Source organism: Vanrija pseudolonga, chromosome 6 (assembly GCF_020906515.1).
Source record: "Vanrija pseudolonga chromosome 6, complete sequence".
Lineage (NCBI taxonomy): Eukaryota > Fungi > Basidiomycota > Tremellomycetes > Trichosporonales > Trichosporonaceae > Vanrija > Vanrija pseudolonga.
The window spans coordinates 612532-633796 of NC_085854.1; the positions used below are offsets into that span (position 1 = coordinate 612532).

General features: G+C 61.9%; 10 protein-coding genes across 10 annotated transcripts; 4 read left to right on the forward strand and 6 right to left on the reverse strand.

Annotated features, from left to right (window-relative positions):
* Positions 1-410: 410 nt before the first annotated feature.
* On the reverse strand, positions 411-1733 carry LOC62_06G008019 (uncharacterized protein; the record flags this gene model as incomplete). The annotated part of the gene is made up of 1 exon (XM_062774542.1): positions 411-1733. One exon carries the CDS (start codon positions 1731-1733, stop codon positions 411-413), a length of 1323 nt encoding a protein of 440 aa, XP_062630526.1.
* A 519-nt stretch (positions 1734-2252) lies between these two features.
* LOC62_06G008020 (uncharacterized protein) lies at positions 2253-3383 on the reverse strand (the record flags this gene model as incomplete). Its single annotated transcript, XM_062774543.1, has 4 exons — positions 2253-2456; positions 2491-2973; positions 3009-3318; positions 3355-3383. 4 exons carry the CDS (start codon positions 3381-3383, stop codon positions 2253-2255), a joined length of 1026 nt encoding a protein of 341 aa, XP_062630527.1.
* Positions 3384-5140: 1757 nt separating this feature from the next.
* On the forward strand, positions 5141-6184 carry LOC62_06G008021 (uncharacterized protein; the record flags this gene model as incomplete). Its single annotated transcript, XM_062774544.1, has 3 exons — positions 5141-5201; positions 5242-5395; positions 5431-6184. 3 exons carry the CDS (start codon positions 5141-5143, stop codon positions 6182-6184), a joined length of 969 nt encoding a protein of 322 aa, XP_062630528.1.
* A 270-nt stretch (positions 6185-6454) lies between these two features.
* On the reverse strand, positions 6455-7760 carry LOC62_06G008022 (uncharacterized protein; the record flags this gene model as incomplete). The annotated part of the gene is made up of 3 exons (XM_062774545.1): positions 6455-7297; positions 7335-7638; positions 7735-7760. 3 exons carry the CDS (start codon positions 7758-7760, stop codon positions 6455-6457), a joined length of 1173 nt encoding a protein of 390 aa, XP_062630529.1.
* Positions 7761-8832: 1072 nt separating this feature from the next.
* Positions 8833-9569, forward strand: LOC62_06G008023 (uncharacterized protein; the record flags this gene model as incomplete). The annotated part of the gene is made up of 3 exons (XM_062774546.1): positions 8833-8860; positions 8904-9037; positions 9096-9569. 3 exons carry the CDS (start codon positions 8833-8835, stop codon positions 9567-9569), a joined length of 636 nt encoding a protein of 211 aa, XP_062630530.1.
* Positions 9570-9667: 98 nt separating this feature from the next.
* Positions 9668-10976, reverse strand: RMT2 (Protein arginine N-methyltransferase 2; the record flags this gene model as incomplete). The annotated part of the gene is made up of 4 exons (XM_062774547.1): positions 9668-9978; positions 10026-10263; positions 10335-10423; positions 10457-10976. 4 exons carry the CDS (start codon positions 10974-10976, stop codon positions 9704-9706), a joined length of 1122 nt encoding a protein of 373 aa, XP_062630531.1. The 3' UTR covers positions 9668-9703.
* A 167-nt stretch (positions 10977-11143) lies between these two features.
* On the forward strand, positions 11144-12084 carry LOC62_06G008025 (uncharacterized protein). Its single transcript, XM_062774548.1, has 3 exons — positions 11144-11501; positions 11545-11791; positions 11838-12084. The coding sequence occupies exons 1-3, from the start codon at positions 11148-11150 to the stop codon at positions 12014-12016; spliced, it is 780 nt and encodes a 259-aa protein (XP_062630532.1). The 5' UTR covers positions 11144-11147; the 3' UTR covers positions 12017-12084.
* On the reverse strand, positions 12061-15902 carry AKR1 (Palmitoyltransferase AKR1; the record flags this gene model as incomplete). The annotated part of the gene is made up of 12 exons (XM_062774549.1): positions 12061-12202; positions 12247-12316; positions 12354-12922; positions 12969-13055; positions 13098-13188; positions 13236-13559; positions 13617-14099; positions 14203-14562; positions 14609-14912; positions 15105-15285; positions 15412-15513; positions 15764-15902. The coding sequence occupies 12 exons, from the start codon at positions 15900-15902 to the stop codon at positions 12117-12119; spliced, it is 2796 nt and encodes a 931-aa protein (XP_062630533.1). The 3' UTR covers positions 12061-12116.
* A 263-nt stretch (positions 15903-16165) lies between these two features.
* Positions 16166-17433, forward strand: LOC62_06G008027 (uncharacterized protein; the record flags this gene model as incomplete). The annotated part of the gene is made up of 3 exons (XM_062774550.1): positions 16166-16193; positions 16233-16317; positions 16477-17433. The coding sequence occupies exons 1-3, from the start codon at positions 16180-16182 to the stop codon at positions 17431-17433; spliced, it is 1056 nt and encodes a 351-aa protein (XP_062630534.1). The 5' UTR covers positions 16166-16179.
* A 56-nt stretch (positions 17434-17489) lies between these two features.
* Positions 17490-21233, reverse strand: IPO13 (Importin-13). The gene is made up of 10 exons (XM_062774551.1): positions 21071-21233; positions 20843-20974; positions 20748-20806; positions 20570-20705; positions 20260-20531; positions 19186-20216; positions 18190-19136; positions 18027-18155; positions 17756-17977; positions 17490-17708 (listed from the first exon to the last, which is right to left on the reverse strand). The coding sequence occupies exons 1-10, from the start codon at positions 21194-21196 to the stop codon at positions 17535-17537; spliced, it is 3228 nt and encodes a 1075-aa protein (XP_062630535.1). The 5' UTR covers positions 21197-21233; the 3' UTR covers positions 17490-17534.
* Positions 21234-21265: the final 32 nt, after the last annotated feature.

Consider the following 21265-nt stretch of genomic DNA (forward strand, 5'->3'; position numbering starts at 1 on the left):
GGTGGCGAGTGGTTGGTCCACCCGTGCGGTGGGGTCACGAGTGTCGGGGTGGGGGCGGGGGAGCAGAGTGCGAGAGTGGTGATGATGACGGGAGTGAGGATGAGGTGGGAAGTATGAGGATGAGGTGGGAAGTATGAGGATGAACAAGAGATGATGAAGTGGATTGCGAGTGTGTGTCGAGTGCGAGTGTGACGAGAGGTTGGTGTGTGTCTCTGTCGCCCTCGTAAAAGCGCCCGTCCACCAGCAGAGACGAGTGTGGCACAAAAACAAATCAAACGCGTCTGCTCCGCAAGCACGGGTATGCGACATGACACTTGTCAACATGCATTTCTTGCTTTGTGTGTGCATGAACATATGCAAGCTATAAACCAGGCTAGGATGCAAGGACCACGGCTCCCAAAGTATGTTGCTTACTCCCATCCCCACCAAGCAGTCGCCAGAATGACCTCCTGCCCATCACGCTCGTGGATGTTGAAGCAGAGTCCCGAAGTGGTGTGGTAGAGATGACGGGTGCCCGACTCCGAGGTGTGCCTCACAAAGCCCTGCTCCAGCAGGATACGCTCGGACAGGATGTTGCTGGACATGCGGGTGGCGGAAACAATACCAAAGTAGACTTCTGCTATCTCGACGCCCAGGTTTTCGCCCACTTCCTCTTTGTCACTGATGTAAATCTTGCCCGCAGTGTCGAGGGGCACGCGGTCGATTCCAAACTTGACTGAGCTGAACTCGACTTTATCAGTTGTCAAGCTGTCGACAAGCATGCCGGACCATAGCATCACGTGGTGAGAAGCGGTGTCGTCGAGAACGAGAGTGATGTTGGAAAAGCGGTAGTCGCGAGTAGTGAACTCGCCTGTAGAAGTGTGAACCGTCAAAGCCCTGGTGGCCGGCTTCTCGTCGTCGTCGTCCTCCTCAGCCGACTCGGTCACTTCACGGCCAGTCGACGCTGCTGTAGGGGGAACGGTCGGAAGTGCGCCACTGAGCTCCGCGGGGTTGGATGGCTGCGCTGGTCTGGCGGGGGCATTTGAAGAATTGGCTTGTCCATTTGATTCGTGCTCATTTGAGATGGTCGACTGGGCTTGAAGGAATGTTGTGATTTGCTCAAGAGCCGATGCCACGATCTTGTCGAGTCCGGCACGCTCGCCAACGGGGAGGTGGTCGCGAGCTGACTTGAGCGCATCGTTCAAGGAGTTGTACTTTGACGTTTGAATCAGGTCGAGTTCGGTGCTCGAGAATGAAGTGTCGGGGGTATCCTCGTCGGAGCTAGACTCGGCCGTCTTGTGGGTGCGCGGTGGTTGGGTGGCCTGGGTGCTGGCTACGGGACCCTTGGTGCTGGTCTCGGCCTCGAGTCTCTTGGCCGCCGGCCACTTGATGGGCTTTCCCGGCCTAAGACGTGAGACGGCGCGGTGCCACGGCTGGGCTCCGTAGTCCAAATCGCCGTTTTTCATACCCTCGGCCACCCTCAAATACGCCTCACGAGCCAGGCCGAAGGTGAGCGGCTGGTCGTTTGGAATGCGCTTGATGACCGCGTCGCGGATGATGGTCGGGAGGGTCTCGAGGAAGAAGCGACCCTTGGCGTGCTTGACGTCGATATTCTTGGGGGTGGTGGAGAAGAGGCCACTCTTGGTCGCCGCTGGCTCAAAGGTCATAAGGTAGGCCATGAGACTTGACTGCGAGTAGGGTGGGTATAGGCGAACGGCCAAGAGGTCGTCTATCGCCTCCGCTGATGCCTCCATGTTGGGTGAAGTGGGAGTGTGAATGATGAGAGGTTGAGAATGAGGCAAGGGACAGAGTGACGAGGGGTTTTATGTAGTGAGTCGAAGGGTGCGAGAATGGAATAGAGAGGGGAGTGAAGTGTGAAGAGTAAAGGGGCGATGACGAGGAATAGCATGTTGGATGACAATAAAGGAGGGCGGCGGCAGGGCGTGGGATCATCCCACCCGTTACGCGCACAACCACACACACACACATTGTCTGTCTTGCCCAATCCGCGCCCACTTCACATCCCACCCGCCTCAAGCATTTCTGTAGCAGTACCATTGCATTCAATGACACGCCAGTAAGAGGTGAGTAACGGGACTGCACTCATCGACAGCGCGTCAAGTAGTTAACGGCGTAGGAAGCCGCAGGTCAAAAGAAATAAGGCACGTCTCCATGGTGAGTGATGTCATGCCCGCGGAAGACATGCCAGCTCCGACGACCTCCTCCTTACAATCCACACCACTCATCGGCTACATCTGCGGTGATGTCCTCTCTCACCTGAACTCCTGGGTTCGGCGGAACGACCACACCCGCGCGTCAGTGTACAAGAGCTGATAGCCAAGCGTGCCCTCGACAAGAGCGATGACAAGCGGGACGGTCACCTCGGATACCTGGTTGTTCGGTTCAAGAGACACCTTGTCGTACACGGCACCAAACCCGAACGACGACGTATGAAGCTTGATCTTGATTTGAGGCAACTTCGAGTTCAGCAAGGCCCCTCTCAACACTCACCGCTCCGGAGTGGTTGTGGTCGGTGCGGACCCACGTCTCGAGGTACGTCTTGATGAGTTCCAGGCTGGGAGAGTGGCTGCCCTGGATTTCGAGGTACGATGCCCCGCCCGCGATGGTGATGTAGTAGGGCGGGCGGCAGAGAAGCGTATCCGGCCGCTCGATCGCCTTGGCTTTGGGCATGCTCATCGGCACGGGAACGGGCAGGACTGACGCGAGGCCGGCCATGCGGAGCGGCGACAGGGTCGTCGACGAGGTCGGTGCGATTGGCGTCGTGGCATCCACTTGGGTCCAGTCATCATCCGGAATCGAAGGAACATCCGGCTCGGCCTTGTGCGACGTGAACGACGTCAACAGTGTGCTCTTGGCCTCTTGGATATACTGCCTGTCCGGACTGATCGCCTTGTTCTGGATCTCGATGATAAACTGCCTCACCGTGTCGTCCCAGTAACTCGACCCGTGCTGGTGCTCCCCGCTGTTGCTCACCTGGGAATCAGCAAATATTGAATCCATTAACTCACAGTGATTGAGGCTCGAACGCGGTTGTCGTTGGGCAGCTTGCCCATCAACTCCTCGGTCCACGCCTCGGCCTTGTCGTCGGACATCAACTCCTCAAGAGCGAGAAGCCAGGAGGCCACAAACTCGGAAACGCCCTTGACCATATCGGCCTCCCTCTCGTATGCCTTTGAGAGAGAGGACGAAAGCATGCCCCACTCAGGCTTGATGATCACATCGGCGCCGAGGGTGACCTTGAGCTTGGCCATCCCGACATTCATGGCGCTTTTCTCCGCATCCCAGTGATCGCGGATTGCCATCCGGAGCTGGAGGGATCTAATGTGAGCAAATTATAGGCAGAGGCACACTCACTGCGTGCTGACGACTGTCGGAGCTTGCATGTTGAAGCGTTGTTATGTTCAAGGAAGGGCAATGAGGAGTAAAGGACGTCCCCAGCCAACGCCTTTGTACGGCGACGTGTCTTCATGCTCCTGCACTTCCCCCAACAGAAAGCATTTTGACGCAACCAAGCGCACAGTATACAGCCTTCCCAAAGGCAAGAGGAAAGACAACGCGCAAGCTCGTGTTCGACAGCGGGGATGCAAAACTAAACCGCGGGCAGGAGCCACGTTCACCGCGACCTCGTTCGGCTCCACCGACCCCGTGATCGACGGATGCCCCACGTTGACGACCGGCGCCAAGCCAACGCCAGCCCAGATCCGAGCTCCGGTTCTGCGGTAAAATCGCCATGACGTCGCGCGGCTGCGGCGCGTGAAACGCGTGCGGCGGATTCATCTGCATCCGAGCATGCTCCGGGGCACGCAATCACCATCATACCGCCGCAACCAAGTCCATGGGGATGGGGTTCGTTACAGGCCAGAGCAAGGTTACATGGGCACAGTGACCACAGCCCGGTGCGGGATGGGGCAGAGGCGAGTTTGGAGCGCCCATGCGGCGTGCGGCCGCCGTATCCCCGTACTCGACGCGCCACCACGGTCACTACCAACCTCGCCCGCCTTGCTACTCCCCCAGCGAGGTGGAACGCGAAACATTATTGTTCCAGCTCGACACAAACCATCGACGCCAGTGAAAACCGGGAGAAACGTACCGCACCCCTGGTATCGTCGTACGCCGAGGTCGATGCGTCGGTCGCGACGGTGAGTGGTCCCCCTGCCCGCTTCTAACGGCAGTGGCTCCATACTTCTCGGATCTGTTTGTGGCCAATCGCATTCGCATTGAGCCACAGATGTGGCGCGGATGGGAGTAGTGGGGTAACTCAACTGTCGAGAGGTGAGCGCAAGCGAACAGCGAAGGACGTGTGACGCGTATCGTGTCGCGGTCACCAGTACCTCAAGCCCGAACCCACTCCACAACCAGGGAATCCATCCGTCTCATTACATGCCAATGACCTACAATCGAGGTCACAACGCCATTTTCTACGGCTTTTCATGGCCGGAGACCAGGGTTGTCTCTGAAAACATTTCACCGAGAAACACGGCGTGCAGCGGGTGTAGGGAGGACGAAGAGATCCGGCCGCAGGTGACTGGTCGGCCGCGCGAAGCCGCGACGGGCATGCCATTGATCCCCAAGGCGTTCCGCAGGGCAGCAAGTATGTTCCACCTACAGGCAGGCCCTTCTTCAACCACCGCAACACCTCTCGTTCCTCGCTTGGACGCGGCAGCCCCGCTGGTTTCCACTTGTCGACGATCACCGGGCACCACGAAACACAGTCTGGAACAATCTTCAACCCCTTGACTTACGGCCCGCAACGTTATCTTCCCGCAGACATACGCACCACCTTTTAGCGGATCACTTTTGGGGCAGTGCCACATCTGCGCAGCGGTCATCCTCATGTGCCCTTCGGTGTGTGACATTGGGAGACAATGGGGCAGAGGCTGCAGTTAGTACTATGGACGCGTGTACCGTCTCAGCACCGATGCCCGACGGCGGCATTGTGACCGCCTCCACCTTGATGCCACGACTTGGCGCGCCGAACTGGAGGCGACGATGCGACGCGTCCGAACCGTCGCGTCCGAACCGTCTACTTAAGCAGCTCACGTTAACACCTGGACTCCTCTACACATCAATCATCCAACACCTCACCATACTACAACCCCAACCAACACTACCTGTGTTTTTGTCGCAGCCCTACTTCACAATGACTGTCGCTGCCCGCCTCCCTGCCCCCGCGAAGCTCCCTCTCACCGACCGGAAGAGCTGTGAGTTCTTGCTTGCTGGACACGGGCCCGACTCATGTAGTCCGCGACGACTTTGAGAACAAGAAGGTGGATCTCGAGAAGGAAATCTCGGACATCATGGGCACCCAGTGGACGCTTGACGTGGACCCTCTCCCGCTGTCGCCCTATGTCGACAACTCGAAGTTCAAGGGTCGCATCGGGGAGGTTATCTTTGGGTAAGTCGATGAACCAAGCTGTGGCTAATGTGCAGATACTTTGAGGGCATTCCGCACGCCATGAAGTCTCAGCTATTTTACACCTACCCAACCGCTAAGGATGAGCTGAACCGTATCGTCCCCACCCACTCAATCGGCCTTGATGTCGACCTTGACGGGAAGTACGACTATTGTGGGCCTACTGTCCGCGAAGGCAAGATTGTCATCGTCTTCAACCCGGCGAAGGTGTGGTCCGGTGCTGGGAATGGATTTGAGAAGGAGGCTCTCTTGAAGGAGCTCACCGCGGCCGAGGCGGCTTCCGACCAGGGTGGGCTCGCCCCGCTGTCCGTGACTGCCAAGGTTAGCATTAACAAGTTCTACACAAACGATGATGAGCCCAAGCGGAACATGGATGATATCCGCAAGACTCTCAACAACCCCGCAGTTGATTTTGAGCCGAATTTCGAGGCCGTGTACTCGGCTCTCAAGACGGCCGGGCGTGCCGACGCGGACGACCGACTTGCGGGTCTCACCAAGGCTTACCTTGAGGACTTGCTCTTCATGCTCAAGCACCAGAAGTTCGACAAGGACGACATGCTCAAGGAGGCCTTTGCCGACGCCGTTCCATCCAACAAGATCGTATTCCGTATTGTTCCCGAGCTTCAGGGCGACGGCAAGTACGGCGGCGAGTACGCCCAGCCCTGGATTGAGGACGGCATTCTCTACCTCCAGACCACGCCAGAGAACTGGGGAAAGAACACCGGCGATGTTGGCAAGAAGCTTGTTGATCTTGTTAGTGACAATGCCTGAGTAGCGATGTCTATGCAACTTATTGATTGTGTGATATTGGGGGCGGTTGTCTAGGGGCCTGATGCTGTAGGAGGCGCAGAATCACGTTTGAGACCTCTGGTGATTGAAGCAGCACGCGCTTGCAATCGATATGAGACTTGTGCAGCCGATGGATATGTGACGGTGACCAGAGTCAATGCATAAATCTTTTCGAAGTTCCTCGTTCGTTATGTATCAATCAATCCACATATCCTGTGCTGCTATAATGGCTATACATAGGAAGAGCGAGGCTTAAAACCGTCGCATTCGAGGGGGCAAACGAGGGGCCGACGATTTCTGAATCATCCCCTGCTCATACCTGAGCTTGCGCTTCGTCTCCTCGTCCGACGCCTCCTCAATAGCCTGGTCATAGGTCACCCCACCAGGCCCCCAGTGGCTCTTGGTGAACGCCCGCACGCGGATAAACTGCCACACGGAGCCATCGGTAAACGTCTCGGTGTACCCGAGGGTGGCATCAACGAGCACCAGGACCGTCGTGAGGGCCGAGAACCCGTCCGCCGGGGCGATCGTGAGGCGGTCGTACACCGTCTCAAAGGAGAACGGGGACGAGTGGAGCGTTACCTCCGCGAGCGGCTTGTGGCCGCCGCGCACCCACATCGAGAGGTAATTGTTCAGAAACTCGAGCGAGAGCGAGTGGCTCCCCTGCACCTCGACTGTGGCGCCCGTAGCCCGCACGACGATGTAGTACGGCGGAAGGCGGAAGAGCTCGTCAGGGCGAAGGACGAGGCGGTAGTTCGGCATCGCCCACACGATGTCCGTCCGCCGCTGCGTCTCGGACACAGGAAGCGTCTCCTGCGCGAGCGCGTTCGCGCTCACCTGCGGCCGAGGGAGCGAGGCGTACTGCCCGTCCGTTGGGTCCTCGCCTAGCCGCTCGCGCTTGAACGCGGCCGCCTGGTCGGCAGCGGTGATGAACTGCGCGCGGTAGTCGAACGCCTTTTCGAGCGACATCCGCAGCGACTCCGAGTCGTGTTGGAGCAGCGTCTTGTGCAGCTCGTACACGAAGCACTTCTGGCGCTCGGAGTAGAACGTGCAGTAGTTTTCGAGGTGGCGGCGGTTCTCCTCGCTGTTTTCGACCTTTCGTCAGCGCGCACCCAGGTCTGCCGCGACGCACAGTGACGAGCAGGCGCAGCTCGCCGCCAATCTTGTCCACGAGCGTCGCTGTCCACTTCGCACGCTCGGCGTCCGACACCATATCCGTCGCGACCTTCAGCCAGAAAGTCACGTTCTGCGCCACGTCGCGCACCGGCCCGTCCGCGGGCGTCCACTGCGGCTTGATGGTCGCGAGCACCATCGCCCAGTCCATGTCGACGACGACGGCGGCGCCGAGCGTCTTGCGAAGCTTGGCCAGCGCGACCTGGTACTCGCACCCTTCTTTGTCCCAGTTCTCGCGGATCTCGAGGCGGGATTTGAGCGGGCTGGGGTGAGCGTTGTCACCTTGGAGCGGCGGCCTACATTTTTGCCATTTTGCTCGACTTGTCATAGAAGCGGCGTGCACTGATGGACTCACGCACACCTTTTGTGCAGCGTCGTCCGCCATCCGAGTTGGTGCATGCATCCCCGCTGAAACGCACCCAAGGAACAATCAGCATCCGAGTAGAACACGCGCCACTGCGGGCTTCATTGTGCGGTGCCCGCGTCGCGGCAATGGCCAGTGGTGATTTGTCCCCGAGTCTGGCCACGCCTATTACATATGGGCATCGGGCCCGCGACGCTGAAACACCACCGTACGGTGGCACCCTTGCGCAGCAGTGCCGCTATTTACGGCCCCACAAAGACGCGCGTACGCGTGGAAGGGCTGCGGCAAGGCGAGCCCGTATTCCTCGGCGTCCGACTGCCGTCGCCGCATTCTCCGGCAGTGGCTGCGTGCGTGGCGGCTCGTGGTGCTCGGCGGAACGCTGCGGCTGCGGCGATGGTCTCCAACGGCCGGTGCTTGGCGGTCATGGGTGGAGGCTACTGGTGGTCACGGGTTGGACAAAGTTCGGAGCTGTTGGCGCTCGGAGCTCGGCGCTGTTGGTGTGGAGCGAGTTGTGGAATGTGAGTGAGCCGGCGGCACGTTCATGACAGACAGACCACAGGTGTGTTACCAGCACGACGCTCAGAATCATAAATATGCCATGCATCATGCATGTCGTCTGTGCGAGTAGGCGGCTTCCAATCACGAGAACAAACACCTGCGGGGTCTTACTTCGTTCGACAAGGTTCTCCCCGAACCGAAGGATGTCGGAAGTGGGAGAGTGGCAGCGCCCCCAAGGGCTCCGCTGTCTAGGTTCGACCCTCTCCCTCCCTCCGTTTGAACAGCGGCACCCCAAATCGCCACAATAAACATCACGAGAGCGCACGTCGCATCACAGCGGCCACGGGAGAACACCTCATACACACGGGGTGGGGGTGTGGCGCCGCGAAGGTGGCGCTCGTGGCGGGCACCGGCAGTCATCGCCGCAGTGTTGTGTCGCGTCGAGTCGCGTTGTCGCGTCGGGGTACGCTTTTGCTGTCCCGAAAGTCTTGCTGGGGACAACCGTATAAAATCTGGCCTTGTGCAGCTCATCGACTTGTTCGTCAATTCTTAACTCACTTTCACGCACGCTCACTTCACCACCACGCTCCTTAACATGCTCCGCTCCACCCTCCTCTTCGCCCGTAAGCCACACCCATACCACTCGGCCGCGCTAACCCGTCCCAGTCCTCGCGGCCTCTGCCAACGCCGCCGCTCTGTCCCACCAAACACCTAGCCTGCTCGCGCGCCAGGCCGGTTCCTGCGCCAACGAGTGCCAGAAGAGCTCCCAGGCGCAATGGAACGCCGACGGGACGTGTCCTGTGCGTGTGCCTCTGTCCCTCTCTCCTTAATCCCCGAGTACGACCACTGACCCCCCAGCCCGCGACCAAGGACGCCCTTCAGGCATGCTACGACTGCGTCAAGGCCGCGCCCGGCGCCGACCCCAAGACCATCGAAGGCGCAAAGGTCAACCTCGACATGTGCGCCGACGGCGGCAAAGGCCTCGCGAGCTCCATGCTGGGCGACTTTGCTTCGGTCACGAGCTCGATTCTTGCCGACGCTTCGTCTATTCAATCCGAAACCTCGGCCGCGATCAGCAGCCTGAACGCGTCTGGGGACGTCAAGCCTACGACCACGGTGGTGGGCGCGGCGGAATCGAGCGCCGCTGGCAATGCTGCGGGTGCGCCGGGCGCGCACTCGTCTGGCGCGTCGGGCTCTGCGGCTTCAGGTTCGCACGCTTCTGGTGCGGCCGCCTCGCCGATCGCGGGTGGCAAGCCCTCGTCTGCTGGCGCGCTCTCGGTCAGCCTCGGTGCCGTCGTCGGTGCCGTGTCTGTCGGCTACGCCTTCTTCTGATACTAGGCTGGTACTTGTATCTTTTTCAATGAATCCTTTCCCTGCGTCGTATGACGCTGTTATTTTGTCATTAGGTGCGCGATGAGCAAGTCATTTATTCCTACTCAGTGCATCAAATTACCATTACCCGCCCCCTACATCAGCCGCATCTTGCTCACGGGCAGCTTGTACCCCGGCAGCTCCCAGTATCGTCTCCTAACGCCCTTCCACACCTCGCTTGCGAGCGACTCGGGGATCGCGACGTCGTGCCACACAGTATCGAGGCCGACGTCGTCGAGGTGCAGCTCGGCGAGGGACGACGAGACGGCGTAGATGGTCGGGTTGGTCGCGCCCAGGCCGTTCCAAAAGGAGAAGACGCCGGCCTCGGCCTCGAGGATGTCGGGGAGGACTTCGAAGAAGGCTTTGAGGTCTGGCGCGAGTGTCAGCTGGTCTCCCGACGACGCTCCGCCCACTCACCCTCGTACCCCTCCGCAAAGGTGTCCACGAAGATGGCGTCAAAGCCCATCGCGTCCTCGGTGCCAGCGATCAGCTCGCCCAGCTTGTCGCCAACCACCCAGTCCTGCCACCGCCCCTCGAGGATGCGCACGCCGGGCAGCTTGTCCACGCCGGTGTCGCGGATGTGTTTCAGGACCTGCGGGTGCGCCTCGATGATGGTATGCGACGCGGGCGAGGTGGACTGGAAGAGGCGGTCGACCTGGGCGCGAGCGTCAGCGAGTGTGCCTGCCGGGGGTTCAGGCCGCCCGTGCTCAAGCTGCCGCAACTCACAATGCCCAAACCATAGCCGACGTTCAGAATCGACATGCCCCCACCAGCCTTGGGATGGTCGGCTGTCATGAGGCGCACGTGCTCGCGCACTGGCCGTCAGCTGGCTCTGCTTCGCAACTCACTCAAGGGCTCCTCCCAGCCCATCATGACGCCGTTCCCATCGGCGTCGAGCACGCGCTCGCGGCCGTCCGCGCCCGTCTCCCACGTGAGCTCGCTGGCCAGGAACGCAAGGTTATCGCCCGCCGACGACGAGTCCTCTGCGCGGAGCGTGACGACGCCGTTGCCCGCGTCGCCCTTGAGCGCGTGGTGGAGCATCTCGGAGCGCACGCCCTCGTTCCGGATCGCCTCCCAGCTCTCCTTGTCCCCCAAGCTCAGGGCGACCTCGCCCGCCGTCCGGCCCCAGTGGTCGACGGCGTTCCACACCGCGCCGGCACGCAGCAGCTGCCTCACGATCGCGGGCTCGCGGCGCTCCGCAGCGTGGTGCAGGCACGAGAAGCCGAGGTCCTCGTCCTGGTACCATGTCGGCGCGTGACGCTCCAGCAGGGCCGCGATGGTGAAGGACGGCTCGGTCGACGACGCGTGCAGGAGCGCCTGGGCGAGTTCCAGGGCCTCGGGGGGCAGGTCGGGGGCGGCAGTGGACATGGTGTTGTGGAGCAAGGAATGGGCAAAGCGACGACGACGAGTTGAGGTCGAGACGGGTCAAAGTGGAGGGCACTCAACTTTTGTTGGGATCCGTGCCTGAGTCGTGAGCCGCCGCCGACACCAAAATCCTCCTCCACCCCGCGCGTCATTGTCAACATCCCCCACATCACGATGCCGCCGCGCAAACGCAAGATCGGGAGCGCGTACACGGCCCCAGAGGAGGCGGTGTATGCCCTCCCGCCGAAGAACACGCGCCTTGCTGCCCCGGTGCCAGCTGCGGCAGTCGACACGCCGCAAGGATGGCAGTGGGAGCAGGCTGGGCCTTCGACACAGCCAGATCCCACCCCAGCTCCTGCTCTCGACCCCGAGGCCCAGCCTGAAGCTCCGCCTGACGCTCGAGACGCTGCAAGCCCCTCAAAGCGCGCGCTCGACGGCTGGACGACCCGGCGAAACAACTTTGCCGCGAACTGGGCGCGGCTCGCCGACCTCAATTCCGACGTCGACACGTCGCTCCTCCCCTCGGATGTGAGCTGAGGTTGCCAGTAAACCGAACCAACTGACGCCCCAGGACCTCCTGCACGCGCTCCACGCCCACACGGCAGCGCTGTACGCCTCGCACGACCTCCTCGCGCCGACGCCGACAAGGACACGCAAGTACACGTACCTCTCGCGCAGGAAGCAGGCCTTGATCGCCGAGGGCGTGATTGCGCGCGCGCGCCCCGCGCCGCCGCGAGTGAAGAAGAACTCGACCAAGCGGGCGTATAAGCGGCGCGAGATGCGTGCATGCTTTGAGGGCAATGCGTTGTTGGCGCTTGGTGAGTGTGGCGTTTTGGGAAGGTGGAAGATGTGCTGATGGTACAGGGGTGCTCGTCGAGGAGATGGTGCGCGCCGAGCTCAAGGATGCGGGATACCTCGCGCTTGGGGGAGGTGCTACCGACGGAGAGAGGGAAGGCGCCGAGGGCCAGGAGGCGAATGGTGATGGCGATGGTGACGCCGACGGTGAAGGCAACGACGACAGTGACAGCAGCGACGACGACTAGACACGACAACAAACCCCCCCACACTGGTAACCCCCACCCCCACACTGTATCATCTATTGCATGTGCCAATGTATCCTACGCCATACACTTACACCACTGCCTACACCTCCTCGCGCGCGACAGCCACATAGCCATTGGACTTCTTGACTCCGCCGGCGGCGAGTTTGCGGCGGTACGCAGCCCAGCCTGGGGTGTCAGTTGATGCCGCATTGAAGACCAGAACAACTTACCCTCGGGAGGCACGTCGTACAGCTGCACATAGTCGACGCCGCTGACGCCCGACCAGAAGTCCATGCAGTTCTGACATGTCAGTTCGTGGAGTTTGTGGCGAACTCACCCTGACCAAGCCCAAGTCGAATGGGTTCTGCTCCTTGCCCGCCTTGGCAAGACCACTTGCTCCCTTGCCCTTGGTGAAGAAGTCGAGTCCGAGAAGCTGGAACAGCGGGCCGGTGATCACCTTGCCAAGGCCGGAGCAGAAGCGGCCAAGAACGCCACAGCGGTGGTTGTGCCCGTGCCCATGTCCATGGCCGTGCTTGCATTGCGGGCCGTGGACATGTCCAGCGGGCGTCGACGCACCCTCGGCGTCTGGCTCGGCCATCGGGCGGAACTGGACACCAGCGGCGCGCAGCGCGCCAGACTGGTCCCGCAGCGACGTGCCGCCCTTTCCACCCATGTATCCGAATCGTCCCAGGTTGGACACCTCGAACGTGGTCATCTGCCGCGTGACCTGCCATAACTGCGAGATGGCGAGGATCGATGTCCATGTAAGCTGGAGAGTGGCCCAGAAGGCAACCGCGACAGCAAAGGCATCGTATTTTGTTCCTCTGCACAGCGTCTCGGAAATGTCGCAGATGGTGAAGCCTGGGATCTCGGGGGCTTCGTATGCAGGTGCGCTCTCTTGGATATCTGGGGAGTCAGTTGGGAACGGCGAGGAGAGCCGACAACAACTGACAAGAAATAGTCAAGCGATCAAAGAAGATGACACCCGAGATGAGGAATAACACAAAGAGGAGGAAGAAACGGTGGTTATTGTACCCGACTGAGGTTGTCAGCGTTGCTCACGGAGATCAGCTCAACGCACCACAGTTCCAGATCCACGGGCAATGGTGGTCGAATCGCCCGACACAGCGGTCGCAGGATCGGCAGTGCTTCGACCGAAGGGGTTTGCGAACCTGAGTGTGTTAGTGGGTGCGTCGCCATCAGATACCAAACCCCTCACCATGCAGAAGATGCAGAAGTTGGTCCCGTTCAACCGCCCCTCGTCCGTCAACAGCTCGATCGCCTCCTTGGTCTCGCCGTCATTCTCAGGCTTGGGCACGTATCCCGGGTCCGTCGTGATGGCCTTGTAGAAGGACGTGGCGCAGCCGACAAACGAGAAGAAGAAGGCGACCTGCGAGAAGAGGTGCCCTGGGGCGCCGCGGACCAGCCGGGTAGCCCAGGTGTAGAACACCCAGATGAGCGAGCCGGTGATGATGCCGGCGAAGTAGGGCGAGGCGGTGATGCGGTCGTGCGCCGGCTTGTGCTTAAGCAGGCGGACAATGGACTGTGTGATGTCAGCGGGGCCGTCACCGGGTACACCCAGGCCCGAAGCCCTACTCACCAACTGCATTCCGAAGAACTCGGCCACCGCCAGCGGGATGCCGATGTACCAGTCAAACTGCTTGAGGGTGAGGAACACAGCCAAAAGCACAAACGTAGGCAGCACAAAGACCAGCACGCTGGTATTGCGGTCGCCAAATCGCGCCTGGATCGGTCTTCCATCCGGCGTGCGCACGGCCTCCTCGAGGGCCCGTTCCAGCGGTGCCGTCGACTTGAGCTCGACGGCCATATCGCGCGGCGTCTTGCGCTGCTCCTCTTTCGCCTCGAGGTCGGCACCTGCCTCGATCAGGTGCTTGATGCATGGCAGCGAGCCCTTGACCACCGCCCAGTGCAGTGGGGACAGGCCGGCGTGGTCGCGGGTCTGCACCGACGCGCCGTGCATGAGCAACAGCTCGACTGACAGGCCGTCGCCCTGGTACGCGGCCCACATGAGCGCCGTGTGTCCGTCGCTGTCCTTCTCGTCGACGGCGACAGGCTGTTGGAGCTGCACGGCATGAGCTTGCGTCTTATCTCCGAGCGGGGCAACGACACAATGGGCTGCTGATCAAGCCCCTGGCCTCCGCAAGCCACCGCCTCCTCCCACTCACAATATACAACAGCGGCATCACGGCACTGCTGTGCGTGACGAGGTGCAGTGTGTTGAAGCCTTGCGCGTCGTGGATATTCGGGTCGGCGCCGCGCGACATGAGCAGATGGACGACATATAGGTGCCCGTTTCGCGCCGCCCACTGGAGGGGCGTCGCGCGCAGCTCGCCGCCGATAGCGTCGACGTCGGCGCCGTGGTCGATGAGCCAGCGGCACGCGGCGATGTGCGCGTTGATCGAGGCCCAGTGGAGCGGGGTGACGTCCTGCTCGTCGCGGGCCGAGACGTCGAGGCTAGCGTCAGAGGCGAGGAGCGCGTCAAGGGCAGCGACGTCGCCGCGCTGCGCGAGCGTGTGGATCGTCGGCTGTGGCTTGTGAGTGCTGTGCTCAGCTAGATAATCCCAGACCCACCCGCACCTCCTCGTGCATCGTCTCGAGCCCCACGTCGTTGCTCGACCGCGGCTCGGAGAGCGGGTCGTCGGGCAGCTGCGGTGGCGAGTCTGGCGGCGGCGTCGCGTTGGTCGTGATGATGAGCGGCACCGACTCGGGGGGCGTGCTAGTCCCTGCGGCCGCCTTGCCCTTCTTGTTCTTCTTTGGGGGCATGGCAAGGTGGGTGGTGCAGTCAGTGGTAGTGATGGAAAGAGAGTGATGGAGCGAGATGGACGAGATGGAGCAGCCAAAGGCCGAGGGGGGGGGCGACTTCGCGCGTTCAGGGCTGGTGGAGGTGCCAGCACTCGGTCGGCGGCGCAGGGCGGTGCTCGGCGACGAGGGCGACGCGCAGGCAGGCATGCAAGAGCACAGCAACAGTCAGCACGCGGCAACAGTGACAATAGTGACGATGGGTACATGCATACATGATATGGTACAGTCATGTTGACGGGCAGCATGCACGCTGCTGAGTGCCTACTCAATCTCGACGTCCTCCCCAGCCGCTACAGCCTCACCGACCTCGGCCCCCTCAGCGGCCTCGACCACCTCCCCCTCGTCGTCGCTGTCCTCGCGGCGCGGCATCGGGCCAGGAGCCACGGAGGCCATGGGCGCGCCCGAGACGGTAGTAGGCAGCTGGTCGGGTTTTCTGTCTGCCGTGACTGGCGATGTGTGAGCATGCTGCACAAGCAAGGAGAGGAGACGGCGCCGCGCGGCGCGCTCGGCGGACGGCTCCGCGCCGCCGCACGCGCCGCCGCCCACCAACGCCTGACGGCGGTACAACTCACCCCACGGCCGCCGGTCCAGGGGACACTGCTGCTTGCTCGATTCGGTGTCGATCCACTTGAGGAGGCAGTGCATGTGGAAGACGTGGGTGCATTCGCCCCAGACTGGGGTGTCAGTGTGGGGTCGGGGTGTAGCGGGGTAGGAGGCTCGACGCCGTGCACATGCTAGCAACTGCGACACGGCGATAGCCCTGCACGCTTGACGTCGCTCTGCTGGGCCACAGCCGCCTATCACGCCTCCGCATCGCGGCTCGCTGCGCTCGCCGCTCGCTACCGGCGTACTCACTCAACGGACAGTCATCCCCCGGCACCTTGCACTCTGGACAAGTACTCTCAAACGCCAGTCGGCAAATACCGCACACGTCGTCGTCGTCATCGTCGTCCTCGTCCTGGTCGTACCCTCTCTCGGCGAAATGGTACGGCTTGTGCGGCTCGGTCGAGGTGTCCCACTTCCAGACGGCGACGGGGCGGTAGGCCTTGATGGTGAGTTTCATGCCGGCGAGCTGCGAGCTGCGAGCGGAGCGAGCAGCGATGCAGAGAGTAGCGTTGACTAGAAGGGGAGTGTGGTGCAAACCTCGGCGCTGCTGTTGTTGGTGTTTTGCGAGTGGAGACAGAAAGAAGAAGGATGCAAGATGATGCAAGTCAAAGTGGAGGGTTTGTTTGTTGACAGCATTGTTCCCGCGAAATCTAATCTGCGTCGAGACGACAACTTGAGGGTCACTCAACTCGCTCGCTCGTCGCTCGTCCGTCCAACACACCCACCACCACACCATGGGATACTCAATGTACGTTCCCCCCGCCCTGCTGCGAAGCTGACCCCCCAGACTCATGCAGTGGACGCCGGCGGCGCAGCCGCGCGGGTCGAGCATCTCGGATTTACTCCTCAGTAGGGTGTTGGAGCATTACAACGTGAGTGGGGGGTCTTGTCTTTTGTCCTCGACCAGGCGTCGCTGCGGCCTTGCCGTCCTCCCTCTTCTCCTTCGTCAGGCTACGCTAGGCCCACTCACATCGCCGCTCCCCTCCCCATCACCCCCTCCGCCAGCTCGGCGCTAACGCGCCTCGCTACAGATCACCCACCCCCTCAGAAGCACGATCCAGTTCAGAACCTTCCGCGCGTCCTTCCCAACACCAGACAAGATCCCCGCCCTGGGCGAGATGACGGTCCCGACGCCGAGCGCGGCGACACGCATCCTCACGACGGTCACGTACTCGCAGAGCATCCCGCCGGTACGGGACGTGCCCGTGCCGACGGGCGCGAGAGACGACGTGACGTATCTGTTCTTGGAGGACCGGGACGCCGCGAGCGCGGCGAACGGGGCCAAGGCGCCCGAAGCCAAGAAGGACGACACCAAGGACGAGGCCAAGAAGGACTCGGGGCTCAACGACGACGGCTTCGAGATCCTCGAGCCGAAGGCTTTGGACGGGGTGGGCTCCGAGTCGACCCCCATGGACGTCGACGCTGCGCCAGCCACCGTGCCAGAGCCACCGAAGGAAGAGCCGAAGCCGCCGCGCCCAGTGAGCAAGTACAAGATCCTCGCCGTCCGGCCCGCGACGCTCGTCATGCCGACGCTGCACAACCTGCTCTCGCCATTCGTGCTCGGCCTGAGCAAGTCGGCGCGCGCGGCGGCCAGCACGACGGCGCAAGCGGCCACCCCGACGCCGTTGACTGGCACGCCGCTTGTGCTGACCACGCTCGCGTTCCCGCCGACAGCGCACCCGCAGCCCGCGCTCAGCTTGTCCGTGCATATCCTGCCCAACGCCAGCGCGCAGACTATCCTCCTCGAGGGCGAGTGGGAGGGCGCGCGCGCCGAAGAGGGCGGCGGGGCCGAGGCTGTCCTGCGCGAGTTCTTGCTCGGCTGCGTTCCTGAGGGCGTCGTCGGCGAGACCAAGTTCTTCACGTGGGCCAAGGACGGCGGGAGCGAGGACCCCACCGCCGGTGGTGCGGAGGGCTGGGTCGGCGTCGAGAAGAGCAGGAGGATGACCATGCTGTTGGCCCGCGCATTGCGGGAAAGCTCGTTCATCTAGACTCCATGGGCATGGCGTAGACGGGTAGCTGGTAGCCCATGCATGCAAGTGACGGTGGTACAGGTGTTTATAGTATCTATAGGTGCAAGTGACGGCGGGGCTCAGCTGCGGTCCACGGCCGTTGCGTTGCCGTACGTCGTGTTGGCCAGGCCGCGGGCGACGAGCGCAAACTCGTGCAGCGCAGCCTGCATCTTCTTGGACGTTCGCGAGCGCAAGATTGTGCCCTTGAGGCGAGCCTTGGACTCGGCCGTCGCGCGAGGGTCGGGGAAGCCTTCCTGCGGCAGCGTGAGTTGGATCCCTGCGAGAAAACGAGGCAACTCACCTCGGCCAGCACCCCGTCGAGCCAGTTGGACATGTCTGGTCCAGGTACGCGGGTAACGAGCGACGCAAGCAGCTCGGCGAGGTTGGGAATGACGGATCGCGGGCCCTCCGAGCCGGCGGAGAGGAGGAGGGCACGCAGGATCTGGGGGCCAAAGTGCGAGATTAGGGGCTCGACAGAGCTCTCAAGTGGCGAGGGGTAGCGCGTGTTGGCGAACAGGGCGATCTGGTGAGGTCAGCGGGTTGCAGTGACACCGGAGGAGAACCCGACTCACGAAGAACTCGGCCGCCGTCTTCAGCGAGAAGCGCTCCTGTGTACCGAGGCCCATGATGCCCAGGGACATGTACGCTTCGATGACCTGCGTCGGGAGGCGGAGGAGCACACCAGGGTATCTGGATGAGATCTGGCGTGAGCGTGGGACACGACGTTTTACTTACTGCTGAGCAGAACTTGAACCACGCCTCGACGACGTCCGGGTTATCCCTCATGCCGCCGGGCACGCCAAGCATGTTGCCCGCGATTGCAACCAGGCGAGTACCGGCGTCGGCAACCACGTTCCACCGCTGCGAGTCCTCTTCTGTCTTCGCCGCCTCCTCGGCATCCGTACGGTCTTTCTTCAGCTGCAGAGGGGATGTGGCGGTGCCAATGCGCAGGGTGAGAGTCGACGCGAGCGACATCCACAGAGCCGAGGGCTGTTGCTCGCACGCCGCGCAGACAAGTGACAGCAGTGGCAGTGGCGAGAGCGAGATCAACGTCTCGGTCGACGACAACGTTGCCTGCTTCAACAGACTTGAGATCGCGTCGGCGACCTCACCATCGCCGTTCCACACTGTCACGACGCCTGAGATGGCCGTCTCGGCTTGCTGCCTCAGCACAACCATGCCGGGGTCGGCACGAGCGACCTTGATGGCAGCCGCCTTGACCTCGTCGTCGCCTTCGAGCGAGTCGAACATGTCGTCGTCTGATGGCGACAGGCCCTTGAAGCACGCCGTGAGCGAGTTCATCGCCTGAACGAGGAGTGGGGCGGCGTCGACGGGGTTTGACTGACCAGCGGCCACCGCCTGGCCCAGGCGCTCGACAATCGGACCGAGGATGCCCTGCACCGGGGCAACAGCATCGGCAGGGGCCAGTGCCTGAATGACCGAGGTGATGCCCTCGATGACCTTGGGATGTTCCTCCGGGCCGAGGTCGCCAATCTTGCCGTGGAGCTCGGAGAAGGCGCCAATGTGGTTGACCAGCTTGTTGCGGCAGATGTCGCAGAGCGCCTTCAGCGAGTCGGCAGCAGATGGTGCAACGAGGTGGGAGGAGGTGAGCGAGGGTACGAGGTAGTTGAGCACTGGAAGCAGGTGCTCGGGGTTGAACTTGAACCACTCTTCGTAGGCGCCTGTGATGTCAGCTAGCTCCAACTTGAACGACAACAACAGCTGACGTACGAATCATGCACACAACTGTGAGCCTCAGCCTCTCCTCTCCCAAGCCAGCCGTTGGGCGCTGCTGCAACTGACCCAGGACTTGCTCTGAGAACAGAACTGGTAATGACACACGCTCGGCGAGGGGTACGCCCTCGCCGCTGTAGCGGATACAGTGGAGCGTTGCCTCGATGTCCTGCCACGGTGTGGCGGGGCTGGACACCTGATCTGTCGCGATACGCGTGAGCGAGTCGAGCATCTCGTCCCGGAGGATGTAGTAAGCGCCGACAATGACCTCTCCGGCGTCCCGGCGCCAGTTGTCGAACGCCTCGCGGTCCTCGCGATCCAGACCGCCAAGGGACGAGTCCTCTCCCGAGCCCGGCCAGCGCACCTTGCGTCTTGTGACGTCGACGAGCTCGCGGAAGAACGACTTGGCGACAGCCCAGGTTTCACTCGTCTCGTGTGGCTCGGAGAACACGTCCGAGTCCATGATCGCCTCCTGGATGTATGGGTAGATCGGCAGGGTGAGGTCGGACACGTTCTCGTCCACACCGCCCGTGCCCTGCCACCCAGTGATCCGAAGGACTGTGGCCAAGAAGGCCTGCACGTCGGCCTGCTGCAGGCGCTCCACGAGCCAGGCCGACGAGTGCTCCACCAGTGCACACAGCATCTTGGTGAACGCCTCGACAGCTTCTGATGGCTCGTCGTCGGCGCTGCCTATCAGCCCTTGGCCATTCGGACCAATGACCCAGGCAAGTAGTGGCTCGGTGAGGATCTTGGTTCCCTTGCCGTACTTGAAGATTGATTCGGAGAGAACCTCAACAAGCGTGGTAGACGCCGCAGGCAGTGGGAGGAGGGCGTAAAGGTGTGGCAGAAGTGCCGAGAGCTCGTCGGCGCCGAGGCCGTAGTTGATCCAGCTGGTGGCACACTTACACGCCGCTTCGGCAGACTTGATGCGGTCCGCAGGAGACTGGACCGCCTCGCCGTCCATCGACTCGGTGATCGTCGCCATGACGGCGGGCACGTCGAGGTCGAGGTGGCGCCTCAACGCGTTCCTGCGTCGTGAGCTGCGTTCTCCTCAAGGTAGACCCAGCTCACCTCTTCTGCTCGCTGATACCTGCACGCGAAATCTCCTCAACACAGATGCCACACCACTCCAGCGCCCACAGCCGCAGCCGACTGCGGAACTTGGCCTCGTCGCCCATCCCGAAGCCGTTGGAGAACGGGCGCTGGGGCGTGTTGTACCCGCTCACTGGGGCGGAGGGGGGCAGGGTAGTGGCGCGAGCGAGCGCAGACGAGATGGTGCCCAGGACCGTTTGGATAGGGTTGGGGAAGATGTGGAATGGGAGGCGGAGGATGAGGGAGGAGAGCTGGGGCGTGAGCTGGGCCTCGAACATCAGCAACTCACACAACCAAATAACTTGCGCACGACGACCGCATTCGCCGGCTGCCATGTCTGCGGGTTCGTAGGCGAGATGGCCTCGGACAGCGTGTTCAGCAGGAGGTGGAGCAGCGACGGCTGCAGCTCCTGCGGCAGCGACTCCCTGCGGCGTGAGTGGTGATCTAGAGTTCAAGACACCACATACCAGTCGCGCGAGATCTTGGCCTGCGCCGTGTGTGCCGAGAAGAACCGAACATTTGGGTCCTGCAGAGTTAGCCCTTCATCAGTTTGGTAACTCACGTCATGGTGTGCCAACCCTGCAATGAGCCCCCATGCCTCGGGGCGCGCCTGAAGCTCCTGCAGCTGCTGCTGCAAGCTCTTCGCGAGGGCGGGGTTGCATGAGGTCGCCGGGTCGAAGAGGTGGAGGATGGTCTGGGCGCGCACGCGAGCGTCAGCGGGTGGTAGATCGTGAAGCTGTGGGCTGGGTGACAAAACCAACGACAAGTCACCCAGCCTACACCAACTCACAGCAGCCACCTGGTCAATGTCGCTCTGGGGAAGCACGGGGAAGGAGAGGTTCGTCGTTGGCGGCGGGGGCGGGGTCGGCGCCGGCGTCGGATCGACCGTTGCGCTGCCTCCGAATGCAGCGTTCATTTTGGGTGGCGAGGGAGGGGAGTGTGATGTGGGAGAGAGAGAGAGAGTGGGAGGAGGAAAGGACGAGAT

Excerpts from the sequence above, each read along its gene's own strand:
- LOC62_06G008025 (XM_062774548.1), top strand. The coding sequence starts at position 11,148 with ATGCCGCCGCGCAAACGCAAGATCGGGAGCGCGTACACGGCCCCAGAG. Across the intron at positions 11,502-11,544 it reads CGTCGCTCCTCCCCTCGGAT|GACCTCCTGCACGCGCTCCA; the intron begins GTGAGCTGAGGT and ends CTGACGCCCCAG. Across the intron at positions 11,792-11,837 it reads CAATGCGTTGTTGGCGCTTG|GGGTGCTCGTCGAGGAGATG; the intron begins GTGAGTGTGGCG and ends CTGATGGTACAG.
- IPO13 (XM_062774551.1), bottom strand. The coding sequence starts at position 21,196 with ATGAACGCTGCATTCGGAGGCAGCGCAACGGTCGATCCGACGCCGGCG. Across the intron at positions 18,156-18,189 it reads GGTTCAAGTTCTGCTCAGCA|ATCTCATCCAGATACCCTGG; the intron begins GTAAGTAAAACG and ends CGCTCACGCCAG. Across the intron at positions 17,978-18,026 it reads AGACGGCGGCCGAGTTCTTC|ATCGCCCTGTTCGCCAACAC; the intron begins GTGAGTCGGGTT and ends TGACCTCACCAG.